Here is a 23,984-nt window from a genome sequence, read left to right on the forward strand (position 1 = left end):
TCCACATCTCTTGACTGCCATGAGAGATTAAGATGTGCATACTTGTCCTCTGAAAACAGCAGAATATTACCTCCGAAGATAGACATAAAAAACATTCGAGTAACTTTGCATCATTTGATATTCCCTTACTTTCAGTTGGCATGTTATTGTGACACACCTGAGTGTAAAATTTTTGAGGGCATCTAAGTGCATTTTCTTCTCTGATGTTAATAAATCAGTCAAATGAATATTCCTTCAGCGCTGACGTTCCGCGCCTCTAAAGGACACCCCGGCGCAGAAATAACATGAACTGACGGTTTCCCATCAGAGAAACTAGGCCACATGCGATCAATGATTATTTAGATCCCTTGCTTTATTCGAACGGTACTCCTATAGAAAAGTACTGTGGCAGAGGGAAATCTCACGTTCCAAGCATGAGCAGTAGTGCCTGAGCAGCGCCCTCTGTCGCAATTGTTCGTCGCTTTAGTGATGCTGAAGATGAGGAAAATAGCTTAGTAGTTATCTCTGGAACTTTTGGTAAACGTAAACACCTTTCGCTACTTTGCGATACGTGAGGGAATATTCGCAAATCAACACCGTTGCTTCCTTCCAGATAGAAAAACTGGCGGCGAAAATTGCATACCCAAAATGGTTACATAACATTGATGTACTTGAAGGCCTTTATAAACACGTGAGTAGGTCGAAAACAGGTTATGCATGGCAACCCTAAGGTAAGACTTGAAAAAGCTAGTGTTATTCGTTAAAAATGAGGAACCACAGTAGAGGAAAATTACAATGAATAATTTCGTTTTCTTTTTTGCAATCGTCTTCACAGTCATTCACCTGTGTTCCAAAGTTACTGTAGCAAGATTGCAAGGAAAGCTAAAACCTGTTTCAAGCAAAATGCAAATAGAAGAAAGGACTCTTGCATGAAAATATAAAAAAACTAACAATTCGTTGGAGGCACTTTAATAGCCCTTAACTGCGGGAACACGAATGCATTGTGTAGTTTTTACCCAAATTATAGATCTTTCTGTGATCTTAAGGTCACCTGACTCTAAGGTCACGTCACATCGCAAGGTCACGGGACCTAGGTGGCGGTGTAATGGACGGACGGTCACCGCGAGTATGAGCCATTAAAGGCTATCGCGTTAACAAATGACGTACTTTGCCACTTATGGAAATCTCGCGGTTTTCAGCTTTCAACACTCATTCACGCATTCCTATATGTTCATTTCAGGTGGGAAACATAAGTGCAGCCTGTACTTTCGTAGAAATGATCCACCTTCTTTCTGTTAACAACGAGAGAAAGAATATGGAAAAACTGCGGAAAGAGTATAAAGCAGACTCCGAGTAAGCAGAAACCTTCAAATTCCTAGATTACTGCAGTAATCACAAACCACAGCAATTGAAGTTCTGAGGGAAAAATAATTCCCCTAAGGCTTGTTTTTAAGGCAACAGTGTCTTTATTGATAAAAGTCAATATATCTTTATTTCCAGACTTTAACACGCAACCTGGTTGGAGGACAGACAGTCATAGCTCTCTTGCGACTCTGTGTTTTAGTGACAGAGACCTTATGAAATGTCTACATTAATTAGCTGACCACACAAGGGGTGAAGTCTCAAAGCGTGCATTCCCGGCCCCACCTGGCTAGCAATCTCATTGTTTAGAAGAGCGCAGGGGTTTTGGTTTCGAATTACATTGAAGCAGATGCTGTGGAAAACTAAATAACAGGAACATCTAATTTCTATGTGTGAACCAACAGTGGGAGCGTTTACGCTTGTTGGTATACCATGTTTTATCATTAAACGGCTCAAAAAGGCAGGGGCACAGAAAGACGGGCACACAGTCCACATTATGCATGTGCACATTATGTGTGTGCAGTCCAATGGCATTAGTAGCTGCTGATAGCTTTAACGCAAGTGACGCAACATCCTGCGCGGTGACGTCACCTCTCTGAGGGGATGCTCTGGCCGGTTACGTCACTTTCATCCACAAAGTGCCGAAATTTTTTGACCACGCAAGCATTTCACCCTGGTAGGGTTTTTTATGCTATGGATTAACAATATTTTCGCACCTAACACTGGTAAATAAACAACACGTCGACAACAAAAAAGCGAGATCACCAGCGTTCGGTTAAGAAGTAACAGCTAGCTTAGACGGGACCAGGATGTTTCAAATTTCCACCGTACTTGCAAACACAGTGCTCTTCGCACAACCGCTCGGAGCCCGCACAAATAAGGCCACAGCAGAAAACGTCGATTTTCATTAAAGGTGTCGCTCCAGTCCAGAACTCGCTAAGATTAAGAGTCACATCTCTTGACTTACGTCAGATGAAATCCCCTTAATATTATAACTGTGCAGTAATAAAAACAGGATGAAGAAATTTCATTATTTACATTCTTTCATGCAGGTGGCTCTTTAGCCAGTCAATGGTGACGGCGTTTTACAATCCAAGCCTAAACGAAATAGGTAGGTTTTCAAACCGCGGGGACAGATTAGAATTTCATTTAGGTGTTTGAAGCATTTCTGAGTTTCACAGTTTACATACTTTTTATGAATGGAAGGGTTGTGTTCTCTGACTGAAATGCTTCTGGCCGACTATTTTCAGAATGTGAAGCTCGGTATCAGTCCTTTTATCAAAATAACTGAGAAAATATTAAACAAAAAAGTTGAACAAGTCGAGCAGACCATCCAATAATTCTAGAGGCTGAATACCGCTATTGAAGCCCTTGAATAATCATGGCAATTCCAAACGAGATCACGAAGTCCACTACATTCAAAAATGTTTCCTACGTAATGCATCTCGCCAGGATAACTGTAAGAAAAATATTCACAAATAAGTCAAAACAGAGGCAAACTCTTAAAGGGACAAACGAACGTCTGTCGGCACTACTGCAATAATTGGAGATGATCTCTAGGTTTTAATTAGGGAACCTTACAGCCAAATGTTGAAGCAGTTTTAAGAGAGCAGGGCAGTGCTAGAACTCAGTTTCATTGTGTCAGAATAGAAAAAACGATCGCATGTAATGGTAAGCTGTCTTTATTCCAGCCTTGTAAGAATTCTGTTTAATCTTTTAATTTATGTACGATTACTTATTGCAGTGTATCCAATGGGAGGCCTTCAATTTCCATTCTATGAACTTGGACTTCCGAAGTAAGCGGATCTCCTTTCTAGACAAAACGAATCAGGTCTCCTGAAAGGCCTTTATAATTCTAGACAAAAAATTTAAGATCTTACATTTTGTTTCGGTTGTGAAGAACGGATCAAGGCTTCTTTACAAAAAATGGGAGCCAGTCACTCAGTATTTGTTCCAAACAATACCATAAATTGCATAAAGTATTGAGCATTACCCTTAAAATAATCTGGTAGCCAAAATGAAAAGAACTCAAAACAGCAGTGCCTTGCGCGCGGCAACAAGAACCCCAAAAATAGCCTTTGATTTGACTAAAGGAATAGCCCCAGTACTACAATTTTTCGCCTCTTTGCTGTAAATGCAATTATTGCTTTTTTTATTATTTACATACCTGTCCCTTATATATTGAGCACACAATGGAATGGACATGAGTCGCTCGTTATGAAATACATGTGAAGCAAACCAACAGGCACTGAAACCAGTTGGCATGAAGAAATGTTCGTTCTTTTTGAATTTGTGGTGTTGATCAATACTGAAGTAATGTTATAGTTCTTTTATCGCTGAAAAAGAATAGATTAGTAAGCAGGAGAAAAATAACCAAACGCCGGTAATGCTATCGAAACGCGCGTGTTGCGAAATTCGTTTCCGGTGTTACAACTAAGCGACGGCGGTGGCTGTCGAATCTTATAATAGGAAGAATTTATGTTGCGAGTATCCTAACATTGAGTGTTCACCATTGCCAGCTTCATCGATAGGGTGGACGTAGTAGGTATTGTATTCCCGCGTGTGTTACGTGTAACGTCATCGAACGGTGAGAGAGGAAATAATTCCCCTATGCTGCATTGTGTTTTTTGACTGTTGGCTTCTTGTATATGTATAGGACATAGTTGTATAGAGCGAAAAAATATAAAAAAGTTTTGCTGGACAAGTGGCTGAAAATAGAAAATTCAAAAATTCAAATGCAAAGCAATAGCAGAAAAAAGTACCATGAAAACCAACCTAGAAGTGCACCGAAAATTCCACTAGGAAGGTCGCGTAAAAGACTAATACGACCTTTTTTTTGGCAACGAATAAATTTTTTACACTATATGCACAATAAAAAGGCATTGCGCAGATTTTTTAAACCGTGGGAATTTTTTCTAAGAACGCAATTTCTATCTAACTGTATTTGTCTTAAAATAACACAACTGTAGAGCATTATTAAATGGCAGTGGTTTAGTTCGGGTTACACCTGGAGTGACGGGATAGATACATCTGGCCGAGTGGACCTTGCTCAGTCGAATTGCAAAGTCAGTCTCTCGCCGCTCCGTTTCGCTGAGCGTTGCTTCTTCATCTTCGTCCCACTTGACACGGCGCATGCGTACAGCTGTTGCGCGCCGCGCCGCCGGCAGCAGCAGCTGCTCCGCACCACGTGACCAACAGCGCCACCACGGAGTTCAAGTGGTGCTACGCTGAAGGGTCGAAGAGGTGGCGTAGTGTAGCTATCGCTACAAAACACATTGCTGAGTAGTCTTCCACTACATCTACGTTTCATATGCTGCAGTTTTAGTTGCTACCACTGTCTAGAGAGCTCTATGTCAAACTACACATTCACATGACGGCACGTCGCGCAGATAGGCAACATATAATCGATGCGCGCAAAACATAACACGAACCACGTGCACGGGAGAAACACAAGGACTGGCGCAACATTAACAACTAATTTATTTTCTCAAACCAACAGATAGATATGCATTTTTCCACACTTGCGCTAGCTAACAAAAAATTCCAGTCATGTGAGATTACTGGCAATGGCGCGAGCATAAGAACTTCAATTCGGCTGAGTAAAGTGATATAGAAATATCACTGACATATCCTTCAGCTTTTTTTTTAATATGGAATGATTCGAGAGCCTGCCGCGCGTGTTAATATCTGCTCCTGCCCAGAATCGCCGTCTCTCGAAATCGCGGTGCACAATTGCTGCAGTTAATACTGTGCCACACAAGATGTGCAGCATTGTCACTTTTATTCCCAGCATTTAGCGCATGCTCCCCGAGTCGAAATGGCGCAGACTGTACTCAATCCTTTTACGAATGCCGTGTCTCACTTTTCGTAATTTCTTTTGCAATAGTACTAGAAGAACGTCACTTTAATGAGGAAAAATGTTCGCGCAGTTGGTCTTCGTTCAGGTTGGCTTTACGAGCTTTAGTTTTTCTAGAGCAGCTACCAATCATCCCTTGCGCGCATCGTAAGCAATCTACTGTTCCTCTATGTACAGTCTTGGTCAAAAGTATTAAGGCCACAGCGTTCAGCTGCAGCGAAATGAATGTTCCTAGAATGCTCCATGTAGAGGATCATTCAAAACACAACTCAAGCAGGAAGCTTCTCTACCGTAAGAATAAACCTTCCGCGAGCATTTCAGGGTCAGTCGGTCTTTAAAAGTGCCGTAATGGCTCTGATGTACGGCTCAAGCAAAAAGCCTTCGGCCTTAAGGCTTTTGACCAAGACCGTACATCCGGCTTCAAAATGTATGAAAGCTGACTCTCCCAGGAAATTTCTCTATATATCTATTCTTGAGTGAATTAGAAGCAAGGCGATAAAATTAAAGTTTCCCCCTGCTTTTGCCTTCCTTGACCCTGTGGATCGAAGTGTGCAAGTATGAGTTTGTGAAATCTCTTTTAGTAATGAATTCTTTTACACTAAAATGCCTAATAAAAGTTACCTTTTATTACTATGAGTGCAGGCATCTAAAACAATAGCTTTACTGCACATAAAAGACATTGTCAAGATGCTGTGAATAATATATTGTGCAATTTATTTATTTTTATTTAATAACCTAAAGTGAATATTTAGGCTGTTGGCTGCTCTTTTTTAGCAATTGTAGCAGATAGCTTGCAAAATCTGTCCGTCAGAAATGTGTAAAACTTAGATACTTTTTAAAATTTGGTTATATTTGATGCTTAAAGAAAGCAAGTGATTACAGCGTCCATCCCAAATTTTTTTCTTCCAAGTTACAAAATAGCGACACAAAAAACAAATTAGAGAAATTTTGCATGCACAAAGCACGGACTTGCGCTTCTCTCTATTTATATGCCACGTTTATAGGGCTGATTTATAATTCAGAACGCATCATGCAGAACAGAGATTTCTGATGCTAGGTGAGGCATACACATACGGGAAAGTACTTTTTTATCAGGATTTCACATGGTCCTCGCATTACTTACGTGTACTTAGACACGTCTGCTCCCTGTATGTTCATTTTGTCCTAGTACAGGCGTCAATTCCACGTCGAAAAAATGGAAGTAAATTGAAGACGGAAACAATAGGGCGTGGGGCCCCCGTGCCTCGGCATTGCGGACATTTTAATCATGACAATCTTAATCATGACAAATGATAATCCTTTGCGAAAACTTAGCTGAAAATTTTTTTTGACCTCTCATGTCAGAGAGACAAACTTCACAAATCACTGCATAAGATGTCACCCAAACATCTACAACAACGCCTTTGTATCGCGCATCCTCTAAAGCACGTGAGGCGCTTCGGCTGAAGGCTAAGAAATTGCTTCAAGATTCCTTAATACACCTGTCAACGAGCCCAGGAGTTTCGATTATTCAACTGCTCGTACAGTTAATAATAATAATAATTGGTTTTGAGGGAAAGGAAATGGCGCAGTATCTGTCTCATATATCGTTGGAAACCTGAACCGCGCCGTAAGGGAAGGGATAAAGGAGGGAGTGAAAGAAGAAAGGAAGAATAGGTGCTGTAGTGGAGGGCTCCAGAATAATTTTGACCACCTGGGGATCTTTAACGTGCACTGACGTCGCACAGCACACGGGCGCCTTACGTTTTTCCTCCATATAAACGCAGCCGCCACGGTCGGGTTCGAGCCCGGGAACTCCGGATCAGTAGTCGAGCGCCCTAACCACTGAGCCACTGCGGCGGGGCGCTCGTACAGTTAAATTTAGCATTTATTAAACGGGGCTGAACACAGTTAAGAAAAATTAAGTTTACCCTTTTGGCGATTTTATTGATTCCTTTCACCAATCGCGACAGGTTCTGCCCACTCATTGTTCTGCGCTGTGCTTACTGGCAAATTGAACTGGGTGAATGTGAACACGAGAAGGGCCGTTAATTGCACTTGACGAATGGTTCCCGATAAAGGTGCTGCTTTTGGCTGCTGTGCGTCACCTGCTACCTAGCAAAATTGTGAGGCACATTTTTATTCAACCTAAAATGGGAACCTCGTTTGAGTAGAAGACATTAATTGTTTGGACACCTACCAGAAGAACTGCACGCACTGGAGTACGTGAAGTGCGTAGCAATGACAGCAATTAGTTCGTCCAGTGTCTTTGGGCCGATAGGGAAATGTCGTTCTCCAGTGCAACGAAGTATGTCTTTTGGACACGTCATTAGCGCTGACGTTGTAGGCGTCTACAAGATTACCGTTGGCGCTGGAATACCGTAATGGGGAAATCAGTCCTCCTTCTTTTGCTTTTCAGGCCTCTGCATATTATTGACGATTTGTTCGAGATTTCATGAAAACTGGTGAACCACTTATTCCTATTTGGAAGGGAAGAAAACCTTTCATTTCGTAGCAGCGACGAATAAAAAAATTGATAAATTTTTGTAGTTAGGCCAATTTATCCGGCGTTCCACTGATGACCGTTGATAGGATAGCGATAGTGGAATGGGCTAATGCCCATATATTCGTAATTGTTTATTGTCTACGTTCGTGGATCCCTGGGAGTTTTCGTACCACTCCTGGCGCCGTGGTGCAGCGGCTTAGCGATCCGCTACTACCCTGCGGTTGCAGGTGCTGCCATCGCTGGGTCTTGGGTTACTCGGGTTGCGTTGGGACCCAGGTTGCTCTTCCCGAGCAGTCCCTCTTGTCAAGCTGTAATGAAGGGTGTAAGCTGATGTGATCTGTTTGCAGAGCCCCTCGAGCCGCGCTCGGCACCCAGGCCGTGGCACGCGGCGCCGGACAAGAAAGAGGAAGCTGGGCTTGGCCGCAGCAGCGCGAGCAGCGCAACAAACAGTTCGAACCTCAACGCTTCATGACCTTAGCTCCGACAGATTTGGTGACTCGGCTTAGAACAAGCAACCCCATCCTCCTCAATGAATTCCGCTGGCTCTTACGCCCTTCCTACCGGCGGCGACACGCCCCAGAATGCTCAGCCTTTCGGTGCTTCGCTGGCCGCGTTCCAGTCAGTATGCCTGCCGCCATTTTGGCCCAATAGCCCCCGCGCCTGGCTCCTGCAGGTTGTGGCGAATTTCCAGTTGCGACGTATCGCCAGCTCAAATTCCTCCTCCTCGTGTCATCCCTGCCTCCTGACGTCGCTGAGGACTTGGCGGACGTCATCAGCTCGCCGGACTCGGCTCGACCCTTCGACACGCTGAAGGCGGCTTTCATAGACCACAAGCCAGCATCCGAGGGCAGCAAACTCCAGCAGCTCCTCAGTGCTACAGAGCTTAGTGACAGCCGCCCTTCGCAGCTCCTGCGTCGCATGCGGCAGCTTCTTGGAGACTCCGCTGCTCAGCACGACCCCTTTCTGCGTGAGTTATTTCTTCAGCATCTTCCCAACACATGGTTCCAATCCTCACAGCTGCGGGTGATGTTTCATTAGACAAGCTCGCTTAACTCGCTGACCGTGTTCAGGAGCACACACAGCTCCCTAACGTCAGCTCTGTGACCAGTCCGCCTCCAACTACAGTAGCAAACTAACAGGTTGACAGCATCGAATGTCGACTTGATGCTCTTGCCAGGGGGCTCGATGTCTTCGTCCACTTACCACGCCGTTCGTGTCGAATTTCCGGTCACGTCGCTACTCCCCGCCACCTTCGCGCTCTTCAGAGCCCCAGTCATCTAACGCACCGCCCGACAACTTGCCCTCGGCTTTATGCTGGTACAACCGTACCTTCACCAGCTCTGCTCGCAACACCCGTGCGTCGGAAAACGCTGCGACCGGCCACTGTCGGCGGCAAGTGGTGCTGGTGGACGGGCATGCCGCCTATTTTAAGTTTCGGACAAGATCACTGGCGCTCGCTTCCTGGTCGACAGGGGAGCACAGGTGCAGCGTCATAGCGGTGTCTTGGGCAGATCGCTCTTGCAACAACCTCACCACCCGCTTCAAACGATCAACAACTCTCCCATTCGCACATACGGCCGACGGTCTCTTACGCTTAATCTGGGATTCCGACCCAAGCTTCGGTCAATCTTCACTATCGCTGACGTCTCGCAAGCTATTTTCGGCGCAGATTTCCTCAGATTCTTCAACCTAGCAGTCGCCATGCAAACTCATCGCCTCATACATCTCAGCATGCACCTATTCGGCAACAGCGTACTCTCCACCGCTGCAGCGACGGGCCTTTGCTCTCTCGTCCCTGTTTCGCCGTATGCGGAAGTTCTGACTGATTTTCTCAAACTGACAAAGCCGCTCACCACAGAGTCTCCAGCGAGCACTCGATCACCCGCCCCATTGCAACTTCGGGACCTCCGGTGTTTGCTCGCCCTCGCCGATTGTCTGGAGAACGCCTCGCTATCGCTCGCCGTGAGGTCCAACACCTGCTTGAACTCAACATAGTACGCCGTTCCTCCAACAACTGGGCATCACCGCTTCACATGGTGCCAAAGAAAGATGCGGGCGACTGGAGTTCATGTGATCATTACCGCGCCTCTATGGTCACACTTTAACAGACCGCTATCCACTTGCTCACACAAAGGAATTCATATCAAACCTGGCTGGGTGCACGATCTTCTCTAAAATTGACTTAGTGAACGCTTATCATCAAATTCCCGTGGAGCCCGCTGATATTCCGAAGACAACCATTACCACACCGTTCGGCCTCTATGAGTATGTGCGGACGTCTTTCGGCTTCTGCAATGCCGCACAGACGTTTTAGCGATCAACGAGGTTACGAGAGGCCTCGTAACCTCGTAAGCAAAGTCAAAGACATTCAATATTTGCCAGCACCCACGTAACTTAAAAAGCTCAGAGAATTCTTAGGCCTCCTGAATTTTCATCACCGCTTTCGCCCGAAGTGCGCCTCTTTCCTGCAGCCTCTGACCAATCTTACGGCTGCCAAAAAGGATCCTCCTGCACCACTTAAGTGGACTGTAAATGCTGCCAATGGATTCGCTTCTGCCACGAAGGTGCTCGAAGACGCCACTCTGCTCATATCCAGTTACTGACGCTCCCCTGCGCCTCGTCACCGACGCCTCAAGCATTCCCGTCGGCACAGTTCTCGAGCAGCTTGTCTCAGGTCGGCAGATCCTCGGTTTTTTCTCCAAGAAGCTGAAGCCACCTGAGACTAAATACAGCACCTTCAGTCGAGAATTGCGTGTACCTGTGCACCTCGCCATCAAGCACTGTCGCCACTTCCTGGAGGGTGTGGAAAACCTGTCCCCCTCCCCCCCCCCCCCCCCCCTCCATTTCGACGCGGCCCATCTTCACCATCGTGCGTCAGGACAGCACCGGCTGAGCGAGGAGGAAAGTCTCCCTCATGGGGTAAGTGGAAACAGTGACGCGAGCGCCAGATCGTAGTTTACGCGGATTTTCGCGGAACCGTTGACTGTGTCTTCGGGATCCGTTCAGCGTCACGAGCGGTTGGAGCGGCATGCTCTCGTTGGGAGACGCACGCAGAGCCGTCGTGCCTTGCCGCTGCACTTACGGTTCCAGGCAGCGAAGTGAGCGCAACAAACGCGTGCTCTCGACACCTTCCCCAGCAAGTGCTCGGGAATGGCTTTGTCCCAAGAATGCGGCGCGCACGGGAAAACCCGGTTGCCGTTATCAACGCATACAAACGTTCGCCGCCGACACCTCCGAAGTCGTGCCCCTGCTACCGCCGGTAAGACGGATGTCCTTCTTACGTAGCCTTCTATTTCTGAGGAACGCCTCGTTGGTGTTTTGGAGCTAGCTAGCCATTGTGTGTATTATTTGCAAGTGTAATAAATAGCATATGAGTGTTCACGCTTTGTCGTCCTCTCGAGCTGTTCCCTCCAGCACAAACCACACCGCGGTTAGCGAGCGGGAACGCTGCTTCCGCGGTGTGGGAGTGCGGCAGCGGTGGAAGGCTGTCCCCGATGTTTCCACAAGGGCCGGGACTTTCACGTCATCACGGTGCATGCCTTCCAAAGGAACCACAGCACCTACACTGCACGCGAGATCCGCCAACTATCGTTTATCTCTGAGTTTACAGCGGATCTCCATCACATGCATGGCCCGGAGAATGCTCCTGCTGATGCGCTTTCCCGTGTTAGTGCCATGGTGTCCGAATCACCATTGGACATGGAGGAGCTTGCGGCTGCACTGCGCTACGATCCAGAGCTGCTTCGTCTTTGCTCCTTATCCACGTCCCAGACCTTCGCCGAATGTCCACTGCCGTTTTCCTCCCAGTTCATTACGTGCGAGACATCCACTGTCGACACGTGCCACTACATACCTTTGGCATTACGTCGCACCATTTTTGAAAAACAGCACCACCAGAGCCACCCTAGTATTCTTGCTACGCAAAAGCTGGTTTATGTCGTTTCCTTTGGCCAAGTATCAATGCCGACGAGCGCCACTGGGCACGAACCTGCCTTCACTGCCAGTGCGTGAAACTTCACCAGTATTCAGTGACGCCTGCCTCTACTTTTCAGACGCTCGACGCGCGGTGTTCCCACATTCACATAGACATTGTTGGACCACTCCCGTTATCACGTAGGGCCTCTTATCTGCTCACATGTGTGGATTGTTTTACCCGCTGGCCCGAGGCATTGCCCATTGCTGACACTACGTCCAAGACCGTAGCTTCGGCCTTCATGGCCGGCTGGGTCTCTCACTTCGGTTGCAGGTCTGTCGTCACCACCGACCGCGGCCGCCCCTTTGAATCGGCCCTGCTTACAGTCCTTGCCAATATTCTGGGCGTCTGCCACATCCATACGACAGCCTATCATCCTTGGGCCAATGGCATGGTGGAACGTCTGCATCGGCAACTGAAGGCTGCCCTTTCCACTTATCACGCAAGGGAAGGCTGGTCCGACCACCTTCCACTCGTCCTCTTAGGTATTCGCTCAGTCCTGGAGGCTGACGTCGGCCGCTTTTCAGCTGAGCTAGTATATGGTGTTCTCCTGCGACTCCCTGAAGAATTCTGCTCACCTTCCTCCCCTCCGTTAATCCATGACGGTTCCACCTGCATTCGAGACCCGCGCAACACATTTCGACACATTACCCCTGTCATCCCTGCCGCCCGTCACCCTCATTCCGTGTTCGTCACCCAGGACCTGACCTCCTGCACGCATGCCTTCATCCGTCGTGACCACATCCGTCCAGTCCTCACGCCGGCCCTGTAGGGACCCTCGGGTCGCGCGCAGCTTGCAGGCCATGGGTCGCGGCGCCGGACAAGAAAGAGGAAGTCGGGATAGGCCGCCGCAGGGCTAGCAGCGCAAATAAACAGTTCGAAGCTCATCGCTGTCGGAGCTGGTTCTTCCTCCCCTTAGCTCCGACATGCTCGTGCCGCAGATGGAAGTTGATAAAAACGGCGATTTGCAATGCACAGCACGAGAGTGTGTTGCATTTTAGCACGATGCGTAATAGGCGGGAGCGGCATAGTGCTATCGTGCATTGGAGAGCGAAGCTGATCTGTTCGCGCTGCCCCGGGCTCGAATTCCGAGTAATAGCAATATCTATTTTAGTTATTCAATTATTTAAGGCATAGGTTACGCTTCTGTGATGAATCTGCTTTTGTAGCGTTGATCGTGAAGTATAGCTTTCGATCTAAAACGCCTGCACAGTTATTCCATACTAGGCCGCTCGATATCAAGACCGACACGCAGTTGGTCACAGACGGAACCAAAGTCGGTACCGTGTACGATCCTCGTTCAGTGGCGGGATTCAGTCGAGCGCGTGACTACTTATGCTAGCCGCAGCTTACCGCGTTGAACTACTCAAATCCAATGGCTTGGTGTTGTCCAGGTGGCATTAAATTTTTTTCCGCTTTCTGTGGTCGCCATTTCGAATATTGACCACTCACCTGAAGCTCCCCCGCCATAAAAACTAAAAAGATTCCATTGTGCGGCTTGCAGTTGGCGCACTGGACGACTATATTCTGACGTTACGAGCTTGTTCCCCTGACACAAGAAATGAAGCGACGCTGAGTGCCTCTCCTATGCATCTGCAAGTCGTGCTGGAGCAGACAATGCTGCTGGTTTTTTTGGGAGTTCAAATCACATCCTGTCTTGGAAAAAAGAAGGAAAAACAGAGATTGACCGCGAGAACCTCGTCGCCGCCCATGCTTGCTCGCAAGTTTCGTCTTAGTTTATTTGCGCGATGGTGAGCTCTACTAAAGTTACGGCCTGGCGTATAATGCGTACCTCGGTAGTGGAACCAAAGCTGTTTTGCATATGAGTTTCGCACGCGTGCCGCAATACCGTTTTTCCAGACACTTGTGCTTCTCTAGAACGTCAGCAAAGACACGATAGGCGTGCAACAGTGCAGGCTAGCTATAGCTGTTATTCAGTATGTTAGAACGGCCGCGAGTGAGCACGTCGACAGACGCCACGGGCTAAACCGACAGGGCTGCTGAAGAACATTCATCCATTAAGATTTATTTCCTTCTTTGCAGTGTTGATGTACTCGCTTCTTTGGTGATTTTCGCTCTAAAGTATTGACGTGTTTGGGTCGTCAACGTCCATTTGAGTCGATGCTATTAAATGAGGCTGATTGCCGGCGATACCGCTCTTTGAACCACTGACTTCGTCATCATTAGTATAATGGTTCATCCATATGCCCATGCAGTCGGTTTAACTGACAGAGGAACGTCATATATGTGGGCACTTAAGGAATGTACGCAACACCGTGGAACAACACTTAATCCACTTCCCATCACCAATTGTCCACCAGGAATGAACTCATAATGCAGTCTAAGAACACAATTCGCGATATCCTTTATTCACAGATCAATGCCCACCCTAAGGATTTTTGCCAGATGCTCTCGTAGATCACATTTCTTTATAACACTGCGTCCTAATAGAGAGCACGTGTCACCCTTTCTTTTTTGGTGCAAGCTCGCGAAATCTAGACCGTGCTAGAAGGTAGGGTTCTTCTGGTTTAGGAAAGCACCTTGTTCCCAAAGCCAGATGCGCAGACATCCAGTCGGCACGTTTTCAAGTGGAGGTGCAAAGCCACCGGGCTAATTAGTTGCGTGGCGTCGGCAGGCGGTTTGACCCCGTGAGTTTTCACGTGTATAAGCTTGGGCAGTCAACATTCTGTACGTTTTTTGTCTCCGCCTAAGATCCTATTTTTAAGACAATTGCAATCGTAAAGCTGAATTCAGGGGCACAAACAGAGGCTGATTGAGATGATAGGTTACCGTATTAGAGTGACAAAGATATTAATTTCCCTGAGAACGGAGCATTTATAGGCAGAAAATAGTCCCTAATTTTAGTAAAGCTCTAGAAAAACATTTGTTGGAGCGATTGGGTATTGTACCTTTTTGTTTGCATTTTAGTTTGCAGCATCAGCTGCTTTTCCTTAAGCTATTCTTCGTTTCCATGATTTCTTTGCCGCTCCCACCCTGCATAGGAAATAAATGTTGGGTGGCAGTTGTTTGAAGTAAAACATTTTTTCGATATCACCAGCCGTCACCTTTCCCTCAAAGACTGTCAGTAATGAAGTCCTTTTCGCTGCAAACTACACAAGTTTCAATAAACTGGCGGAAAACCTTTTATCGACACCAAACTTCTTCATTTTAGCAGGATATAATCAATACTTAGGATAGTCCAGCGAGATTTAGGAAAGAGGATCATGGATGTAACGTTAGCAAATTTGATCATGAAACAAACGGGAGTAATCATATCCTTTTTGAAATCAAGAAGAAAACGGGATACGGGAGCGAATCCAAAGCGAAGAGATAATGACGGAGGAGGAGGAGTAGGAAGAAGAGGAAAGGCAGGGAGGTTAACCTGAAGAAATATTGGTTTGCTATCTTCCATGGGGCAAAAGGGGTGTGGGGATGGTCCCTTGGGCTAATGGAATGCATTCCGGGCGAATACTACCGTAGGAAGGTTAGGAGAAAGTTTTCCGGCGAAGAGAGAGAAAGAGGCTTTATTGAAAGGAAAGGCAGAGTGGTTGGCTGGAAAAATGAATATCTGGCCTGCTACTCTGCACCAGGGAACGGGAAGAGGAGAAAAAAGAGGGTCACGATGGGAGACGATGATGATGGGAGGAGGCAGATGAAAAATACAAAAAATACAAGGCACGCTTTCTAATATTACAAACGCGGGTCAAGGCCAGTGTCGCTTCAAAAGCGTTGGAGCGCCCGCGTTGCCTGCAGAATTTTCGAAATATCTGGCCATATGCCGAGGATCAAATCCTCAAAACCTTTTGGCCAAATGAGATTAGGAAGTGTACGAGGATATTGCGGCCACCGGTGGCATAGGCTGCTCGTTTGTATAATAGCTGAGTTGAAGAACGGAAATGGTTGCAACTGGGCGTATCTGTGCACCACCGAAAATAGCTAAAGGTTGTGGGCAGGCACTGGGGAGCCCAGAGAGGAACGGCGCGACCCGTGCTCTCGATGGTGTTGGCACCACCGCATCATGAAACCACGACGCGCACTCACCCCTCCTCATGGCACACCTATCCAAACTAGGCGCCCTACTTTGGTGATGACCCATGGCCTCCAAGGTAAGGCATTACGGCAGGTTTTTCTAAGCCTGGCTGAGTCCTTTTGCGCCTATCTACAAGATCAGGTGTCAAAATTGTGAACTCCGTCACACAAATGGACCAAGTTGCGATCTGAACCCTCCTTGCGAGATTGATTACGGGAGCACGCTGTGTGGCGCTGGAGTGGGTCCTGTCTTTGAAGCGGATTCCGTAGAACTTTTGGGGCGTTTTACCAGCTAGATACCTTGGAACTATCCGAGAACTTGATAATATATTCTAAAACTTTCCGATAAATTTGAGCATAGACTACATCCTGTCTCGGCTTTTATTTGTCTCGGAGCATTGCTACCGATCTTACTTGTGCATGGACGTCCATTTTTAGGATTTTTAATAGCCGCTGTTGCTCAGTGCCATGCTGAGTGACCTTTAGCTGTTTTAGGTTGTTGAAGTTACTCGCCTCTTTACTTTTTTCTAGATTCAGTTAAAGCAGTGCTATATTTATAACATCCGGTAAAATTCGTATATTTTCAGGTAAACTGCGCATATTTGAACGCAGCATATATACACTGGCAATAGCAAAGATAACGACTTTTTCTAAGTTTTGATTCTCGTACAGGTTACAGCGGGTATTGGGACAGACTGCGGAAAGCACAAATTGATAACTAGTCACTCTCGTTTGCTAACTGTGTATTTCTTAATTTCAGGTCCATCAACTTTGGAGCTGTAGGAGCGGTTATTGCGCACGAAATCACGCATAGCATAACTGGCATAGGTAAGGACAGTGATACCATACCACTTTTTCCTATCGACGTCTGGAAACTGTGGTTTTAAAAGAAAATCCTTCAAAAGCCAAGTTGGCGCTGAGTTGGCGACAGTTGCCGTGAACACGCCAGCTAAATGTTATAGGGGAAGAGGCACGCACTTTGCGAGCTCCGATTTTTTTCCTTTGAAAAAGCCCTACGGGCCCTTTAAAGACAAAAATAAATGCTCGCATTATACCAGTGAAAAGTGGTAACAAATAATTACAACCGATTTCTTACTGGCGGTAGCGGTCTCGATTGGCGCCAGTACTGATGTACAGTTGCGAGTAAAAAATATTATCACTAGTGACGTGCCACAGGAACGGCAGATAGCAGCACTCGGCGCCGCGGTTACGAACACGCCGGTAACAAACGCGCCAGGTGTGTTCGCAAAGCACGGTGCCCTGCCAGCCACAGGATGCGATTTTCGCCTCTCGGTGACGTCAGTGTGCTAATCTTTTATTACTCGCGACGTTTTCATAGACCGATAAACCTGGACTGCTACATTTCTGCAGACGTCGTCACCGCCGGGAAGAACTGTTTGTTTCTTATTATTTTTTCCCAATTATTTTGACGTCATCGAAAAATTTCTGGGTTCGGTGACGTCCAAATAATTGGGCAAGTGCTCCCTAACGTCTCTGGATAGAGGGGGAATTGCCGAATGGCTCCCCGGACAGTAAAAACCATATTAAGTTACATTGCACTCAACGCCTGTGGATGAAACTTACTACAAGGCATCTCCTTACACCTAGAAAAAATAGTATTGTTTCCGTCCGAAATTGTGTGCCTCTACGGATTTGATGCGCCACACTGGCTAATTAAAGGAAAGCAGCACTTTTTTTTTTTGTCGGGGATTTCACAAATAACTGTCACTCTTAAAATTAGAGTTGACATCAGAAACTCCTCCATATAAGGAATCGACGCCATAATTTTAGGGTTCATTATTTTGTACTAAAAAGTAAAAGTCGAAAATTTGGAAAATTTTCTGGAGTCCGTGCCATATGTCTTCGCGACGTTGGAGCAGAAATGGTAAGGAAGAGAAGAAAATTGCTTAAAAAGTCATGTAATCAATGAACATGCCACGGGTTAGACGCATGATTGTTGTTGTTTACCTCTTCTGTGAGTAGGGTAGGAACTTCAATCCCTTGCCCGCAGGTAGTTTTGTACAGTGCAGAATGGTTGAGCCTATTCTGCAATATTGTTTGGTTGGCAAGCTCACCACATAAGTGTGGCTTGCCAAAATGCGTTCTGAGGTAAGTGTCTAATTAAATAATGCTGGTTCAAGAATCAGTGTAAACGAAAATAGTTCAAAATTACCTTCGAACATCGCATCAAGCTAATGAAATCTACGAGAGCAGTTACCTCAAAAGGCATTAAGGCAGATTCGCTAGGGAGCTCAGGTTAGCGACATCTGCGCTTAAAACTAAAGGAGGAAGTTGACATGCAAGGCATGGGTGTCGTGACGGCTAACCTGCTGTCGTTTATAACGGCGGAGTGGCCTCAATGCAAAAATGGAACGATGCAGCTTACAGTACTGACGCGTGAGAAGGTAAGTGAAGAAGCAGGAAAGACAGTTGCATTAGTCTGGCAATGAACTTGCCAGTGTCTAAAATCTCCACACATGTTTTATTGATTCCGGAAATGAGCCAATTTATAACATGCCGGAACACGCGCTCAAAATCAGATTCTCCACGCACGCTCTGATAGAAAGGCTTATTTTTGTTTTTGTAGGCGCATTTTACCACACAGACGGTCGCATGCAGAACTGGTGGACCAACAGCACAAAAATTGACTACAAGAACAGTACAGAGTGCTTTGTGAAGCAGTTCGAAAATATTTTTGACCAAGAAGCTAACATGACGGTAAGATGGCTGTTTGCTGCGGTGTCCGGCAATAATGAATCCATTCTCGTAGCACATAAGTAAACTGCGAACTTTAAGGACCCTAGGTACGTTCCGATAAATAAACATTTTTGTCAAACTGAGCATAAATAGCTAGAGAAAAACCGAGCTGATAAAACCTGAACAAAACTTACGCGATTTTTCTCAACCCAATAAGAAAGTTCTAACAAGCTGAAAAATCTGCTTTTTACTTCACTTACTAGGCAATATGATTAAAATTAATTTTTTGTCCTGAGGAATGTTTCCTCATGTTTAGAAGCGGCTTACCTGCCTACGGATAAGCTTCATTACTTATCTAGGGAGTCATGAAAATGACATTTTCCGAACCCTTGCTACTGCAGTGCAAAAATTTTTGTTTCATAGCCTATCCAGGAGACGGCAATTTTTGCGGCACCACAGTATGTGCTATTCTTTTAGGACTTTTTGGCTCACATTTTATAGCCTGAAATACGTGGTATTTTTGCGCACTCTCCCAATATAGCTGATTGGAACTAGGACGCTGGATGAAAATATTGCGGACAGCGTTGGCCTCCACGTTACAATGAAGGTGAGTTCGCGCGAAGAGTAATTAGCTCCAATATGCGGCTCAGTTTATCATATCCCATTAGCACATGATTACTCGGAGGCGTGCCGCATGAATTCGGTGGAGAAACACAGTTGTAACCGAAATTTATTTTACAGTATACAGCCACGCATGCACGTCGAAGAAGAAACCGAGCAATAACGCACGAAAAATTTCCACGAACGAGTTAAAAAAATGTTTACGCAGTTATTCCCATTCAGCCTTCGTAACTGTTGGAAAAGCAACACTCCTGTTAGGTCAATAAATTTGGCAGTGGTTTTTCTCTTGCACGTGGATATTTTTGAGCACATAACAACAAAACGAGTGACATTTTTGCAGCAAATTCACGCATTCATCCCATGAAGTGCGAGAAAACATTAGGCAAGAAAGATGCCTTTCAGTTTCCGGAAACACACTGTGGCGAACAGAGTTGTAGTTTTGTTTGGTTTTTGCAGTGTTTCTGCAGAATCAGCTGTGTTGTAGGTGAAGACCACGTAAGGTTCATGGGCGTTCCGTGCCCTGTGTTCAGCATCGACTTCTATGGCGAGCATGCACGCCAAGAGTTTGTTTAAACCATCCTTAACACCGCTGATTGTCGTACGGGGCGCATTTGTTGGCTGGACGCGATTGTGAAAACTTTGAAAAAGCTTAGAGCATAATAGATTTCCAGTATGCAGTGTAGAAATTCTTATCTACACAACGTGCTTTGCTAGACCAATAAGAACACATTTTATCAAATGCAGATATGGAAAACTGCTTTAGACATATTATTATACGAAGATATTTTCAGAAATAGCGATGGTGTTTGTAACTAAATGTTACGTTTTAAATCACTTACTCTGCGTTGAGCTCAACAGTTGTTGTTAAGCTATAACCTGTATACACTCAGTTGTTCCCCGCAGAAGTATATATAGGCCATTTTCCTTTCAGAAATACTTGTTGGCGTTGTTAATTTATTAACATTTATTTCAATAATTCAGACTTTCAGTTGTACCAATGACGCTACTGTTTTGTGCTTTCGATTAATGCACAGAACTCGTCTACTTTATTCTCGCTACAATCTAATGTTGGTGACTGGGCAAGAAATAATGATATGGTACTTACGATCGTAAATGAAACGCGAACAGTTTTCGTGCGAGACCTTAGACAAGTTCTATGAGCGATAATGAATACGGTAAGTATTTCAGAGGTAGAAAATAGTTAATTCGAAACAATAAAACAATTTCTACAGAAATACTTGCACAGTTCCGCCGGATAGGTATATATCGTGAAGACTCGCTTGTGCACTGTGTATCATGTACAGACAGTACCTTGCCTTACCTACCTAAGAGCGTTGTGTTACTGTTGTATAACTATTACTAAACACTGAAATGGGCTGCGACCACAATGACCAGTTTTCAAAGAACGCTGTACGCTACAGAGAAAAATAATTTGAGTTTAAACTCTTTCTCCATATAATTCCAACGTTCAACTATCATTCAAAATCTTCGCCTAATATTAGGGAATACATGTAAAAATACCATAGTTTGCATCTATAGCGTTGATTGGAGTAGGAAGGCAGAATAGCAATGCGCAAACATATTTTCGAAAGTTAGTATTGAAAACTTTCAAGTCACTGCCCACAAGAACCCGAATACTGCAAAATCTATATGTAGATCAAACGACGATATGAATGCACCAAAAAACACTCCATTCCTTTTAACACTTCCATTTGTCCAAAATTTTGATGTTTTACAGGTTAATGCAAGTAACCTCAATGGTGATTAAGGGTCACGAGCGGTCTTTACCTCACGAGGCTGATCTACGTTGTTTTACGGCGGAACAAATAATTGACCCGTCAGCGCAACTGTTTTCTTCAAGACCCTTTTAGAAAGCATTTAAAGGCAGAAAAGTAGAGCAGCAGGCCGGAGGAAATCTAGTACCCTTTACAAAACCGCTGGATACTCAGGCCGTTAGAGAACGAAGCCAGCACGTCTACCACAAGGCCACCGCTTCGTTAAAAGAGGGTCACGAATAGGCTTCACCTCACTAGAAAGACTTAAACTGCGATGGTGGAACAAGTCAATGACTTGGAGACGCAGTGGTTTGGCCCAAGGCCCTGCCACCCAGTGTCTCAGTCCAGAAATGCCAAATACTGGGCCGGGATAAATGTACCCACTAGAAAACTTGTCTTTACCCTTCGGCTCTGGGTATCGAATGCAGCACTTCCTGTATCCATGGGACGATAGGTCGTTTTAATGAGATACTCTCCTGCTGGTGTGTAATGGTGTAATCCCATGTGGTCGGCGGATTTTTTTGTTGTTGTAAAGTGAAAGTCTGCTGACGACGTACAAATCCGCTTCCATGTCACTATCTCATTTCTGCCATGGATGGCGGCTTCCAGTTCTCTAGATCGTTTCTCGCATTCCAGGTCAGCTTATAACTCCGCTGGCCGCTAGGTCGGCTGTTGGGCGGCGTCGTTGAGGATTTCCCTCATCGAATCACTGTGGCCTTCGGTGTGGTCAACGTTGTAGGGTGCAGGTCGCTTTGCAGGAGAGCAACTTGAATTGAAAAAGAAAAATGGTCCCATTTCCTTCCAGAACGACGCAGGCGTATCTGTCACCAACTTCACGGCACTGTTAGAGTATTACCTTTCTTGCACTGTAGTTTCAGTTCAAGATCAGCTTTTTGTTAAAAAAAGAGGAATTCCTATTGCAATATGCGTGGCTCCCGTGTTATGTAATATCTTTTTTTCAGAACTGAGTAGAGCATTGCAGGACACTTTTGACGAAGCCAACGTGCTAAATACTGTTACACATGTCGTTGATTATTTAATTATTTTAAAGAAAAAGGATCCTTCGTTTTACTGACAAACGGTGCAAGAGGTTTTATCTAGTTTTAAACTTCTCGGGAACAGTTTGAATTTTACCCAAGAACTTGTCAAAGGCTATAGGTTGCAGTTTTTAGATATTAACATAACCCTGTGTGACGAAAGCTTTTGCTGGATGTACTGTCCTCGCGCGCAAAAGCAATTGTTACCCTTTGATTCTGCGCATTCTCAGACTCTGAAGCGCGCTATTGGACTAATGTGCTTGCAAGCCTGTCTGAAAAAGCTTGTTGGCACAAAGCAGAGAAAGGTTTCAGGCCCAAGTTAAGACGTTGGAACAAGCTGACTACCCGACTTCAAATATAAGTTCTGTGGCAGAAGCCTTACTGAAAAATTTAAAGTACACTGAAGACGACGACAGTGCGCCACCATCGACGACGATGAAGAGGTTCGGCCGGCCTCGGCGACCGGCTGCCGCGCGCGTTAGAGAGTTCGAGCTTGCTCTGGAAGTCTGTTGTGGTGCCGCCGGTGGGATCCGAACCCACGACCTCCGAATATCGCATCCAGAGCTCTACCAACTGTGCTACGGCGACAGAGGCGAGCGACGTGGCCCGGTAGACCACAAGTGTAGCAAATCGGCCGGTTATCAGCCGTGTGCCAAGCGTTGTCAGCAGTCGGTGCTGGGTGGTGTCGGGGAGCAACAGGCGGAGGCACTGGTGCGGGAACTTAGGCCAAGGCCTGCGGCTGCGATGAGCGTGCGACGACTTCGGCATATGTGAGAGGCCCAGGCATGGGGGCAGGAGGCATCGCAACGGTTGCACCATTGCCCAAAGGTGCGGCAACGGAAGCGGGCTGCATCTCGAGAAGGTTGACTTGAGGAGCTACGGGAACCGGCTGCCGACGAGCTGGAAGTGCATCGGCTACCTCCTGGGCGATGGTGTGCTGAAACTCAGGAGTCGGAACCGGTGGCGAAGAGTGTGTGCCCGAGAGGAGCGAAAGCTGTCGGGCCACCTCATCGCCTACGAAGTCTTTGATTTGACCTAACAGGTCACTTGTTGACGGCCAGGCAGGATATGGACTCGCCAGGCACGACGGATGAGCGGCGAGCGCCAAGGCGTAGCTTCCGCAGCTCATCATAGCCCTGGCAGAGGTTGTACACGGAAGCGACGGTAGTTGGACTTTTCGTCAACAGCGTGTGGAAAGCGTCGTCTTCAATTCCCTTCCTAATATGCTTGATCTTGTCGGCCTCAGGCATGGACGGGTCGACACGTTTGCAGAGATCGACCACAAATTCGATGTAGGCGGTGAAGCTCTCACCCGCAGCCTTAGCCCGAACGCGCAAACATTGCTCAGCGCGAAGTTTCCGCACTGCGGGACGGCCAAAAAGTTCTGCAAACGTCGTCTTGAAATTAACCCAGGTTAGAATATGAGCCTCGTGGTTCCGAAACCAGAGGTTGGCGACGTCACTGAGATAAAATATGATGTTGTTAACTTTCATGCGGTCGTCCCAGTTGTTATGACGGCTCACCCATTCGTACGAGACCAGCCAGTCTTCAACATCTTCATCGCAGTGCCCGTTGAAAACGACGGGGCCGCGCTGCCGGACGGCACCGGAGCAGATGACGGGGGAGCACACCTGCTCGGCTTAGTGGTTGGCTTCGGGCTGAGCGGGCATAACGGGGATCGGTAGCGAGCGTATCAGGGAGCACGGAGAATGCCACATGAGCACGCGCACAGTCTATGACTGCATGATGGCGGGGTAGAAAATCCCAGCCAAGGATGAGGTCATAGACTCGAGCTCTCTAACGCGCGCGGCAGCCGGTCGCCGAGGCCGGCCGAACCTCTTCATCGTCGTCGATGATGGCTCACTGTCGTCTTCTTCAGTGCAAAAGGATCAAAAACACATCGAGAGAGTGCAAAAGAGTAGACCCATTGTGTTGCCTTATAAGGTAGCACACGATTTGAAACATATGACAGGAAAATACAAAGTGCTGGAGGTTTTTTTCGACCTCAAAAACTGGATTTCTTGTGCAGAAAAACAGACCCCATCAAGGCTAAGAAGACACAATGTAATAAGAAACACGCAGCTCCGTTTGTGAAGTGTGCCGTGGGCGTCATCTATCAGATACCTCTAAGCTGCGGAAAAGTATACCTAGGCCAAACTGGTCGTTGTAT

The 23,984-nt window shown here is 46.4% G+C and overlaps 1 protein-coding gene across 1 annotated transcript; it reads left to right on the forward strand.

Annotated features, from left to right (window-relative positions):
• Positions 1–1,268: 1,268 nt before the first annotated feature.
• LOC144109804 (endothelin-converting enzyme 1-like) lies at positions 1,269–22,853 on the forward strand. Its single transcript, XM_077642593.1, has 8 exons — positions 1,269–1,332; positions 2,394–2,452; positions 3,086–3,137; positions 16,445–16,512; positions 18,272–18,402; positions 18,923–18,988; positions 22,484–22,584; positions 22,643–22,853. Exons 1-8 carry the CDS (start codon positions 1,295–1,297, stop codon positions 22,851–22,853), a joined length of 726 nt encoding a protein of 241 aa, XP_077498719.1. The 5' UTR covers positions 1,269–1,294.
• Positions 22,854–23,984: the final 1,131 nt, after the last annotated feature.

Source organism: Amblyomma americanum, chromosome 11 (genome assembly GCF_052857255.1).
Source record: "Amblyomma americanum isolate KBUSLIRL-KWMA chromosome 11, ASM5285725v1, whole genome shotgun sequence".
NCBI lineage: Eukaryota > Metazoa > Arthropoda > Arachnida > Ixodida > Ixodidae > Amblyomma > Amblyomma americanum.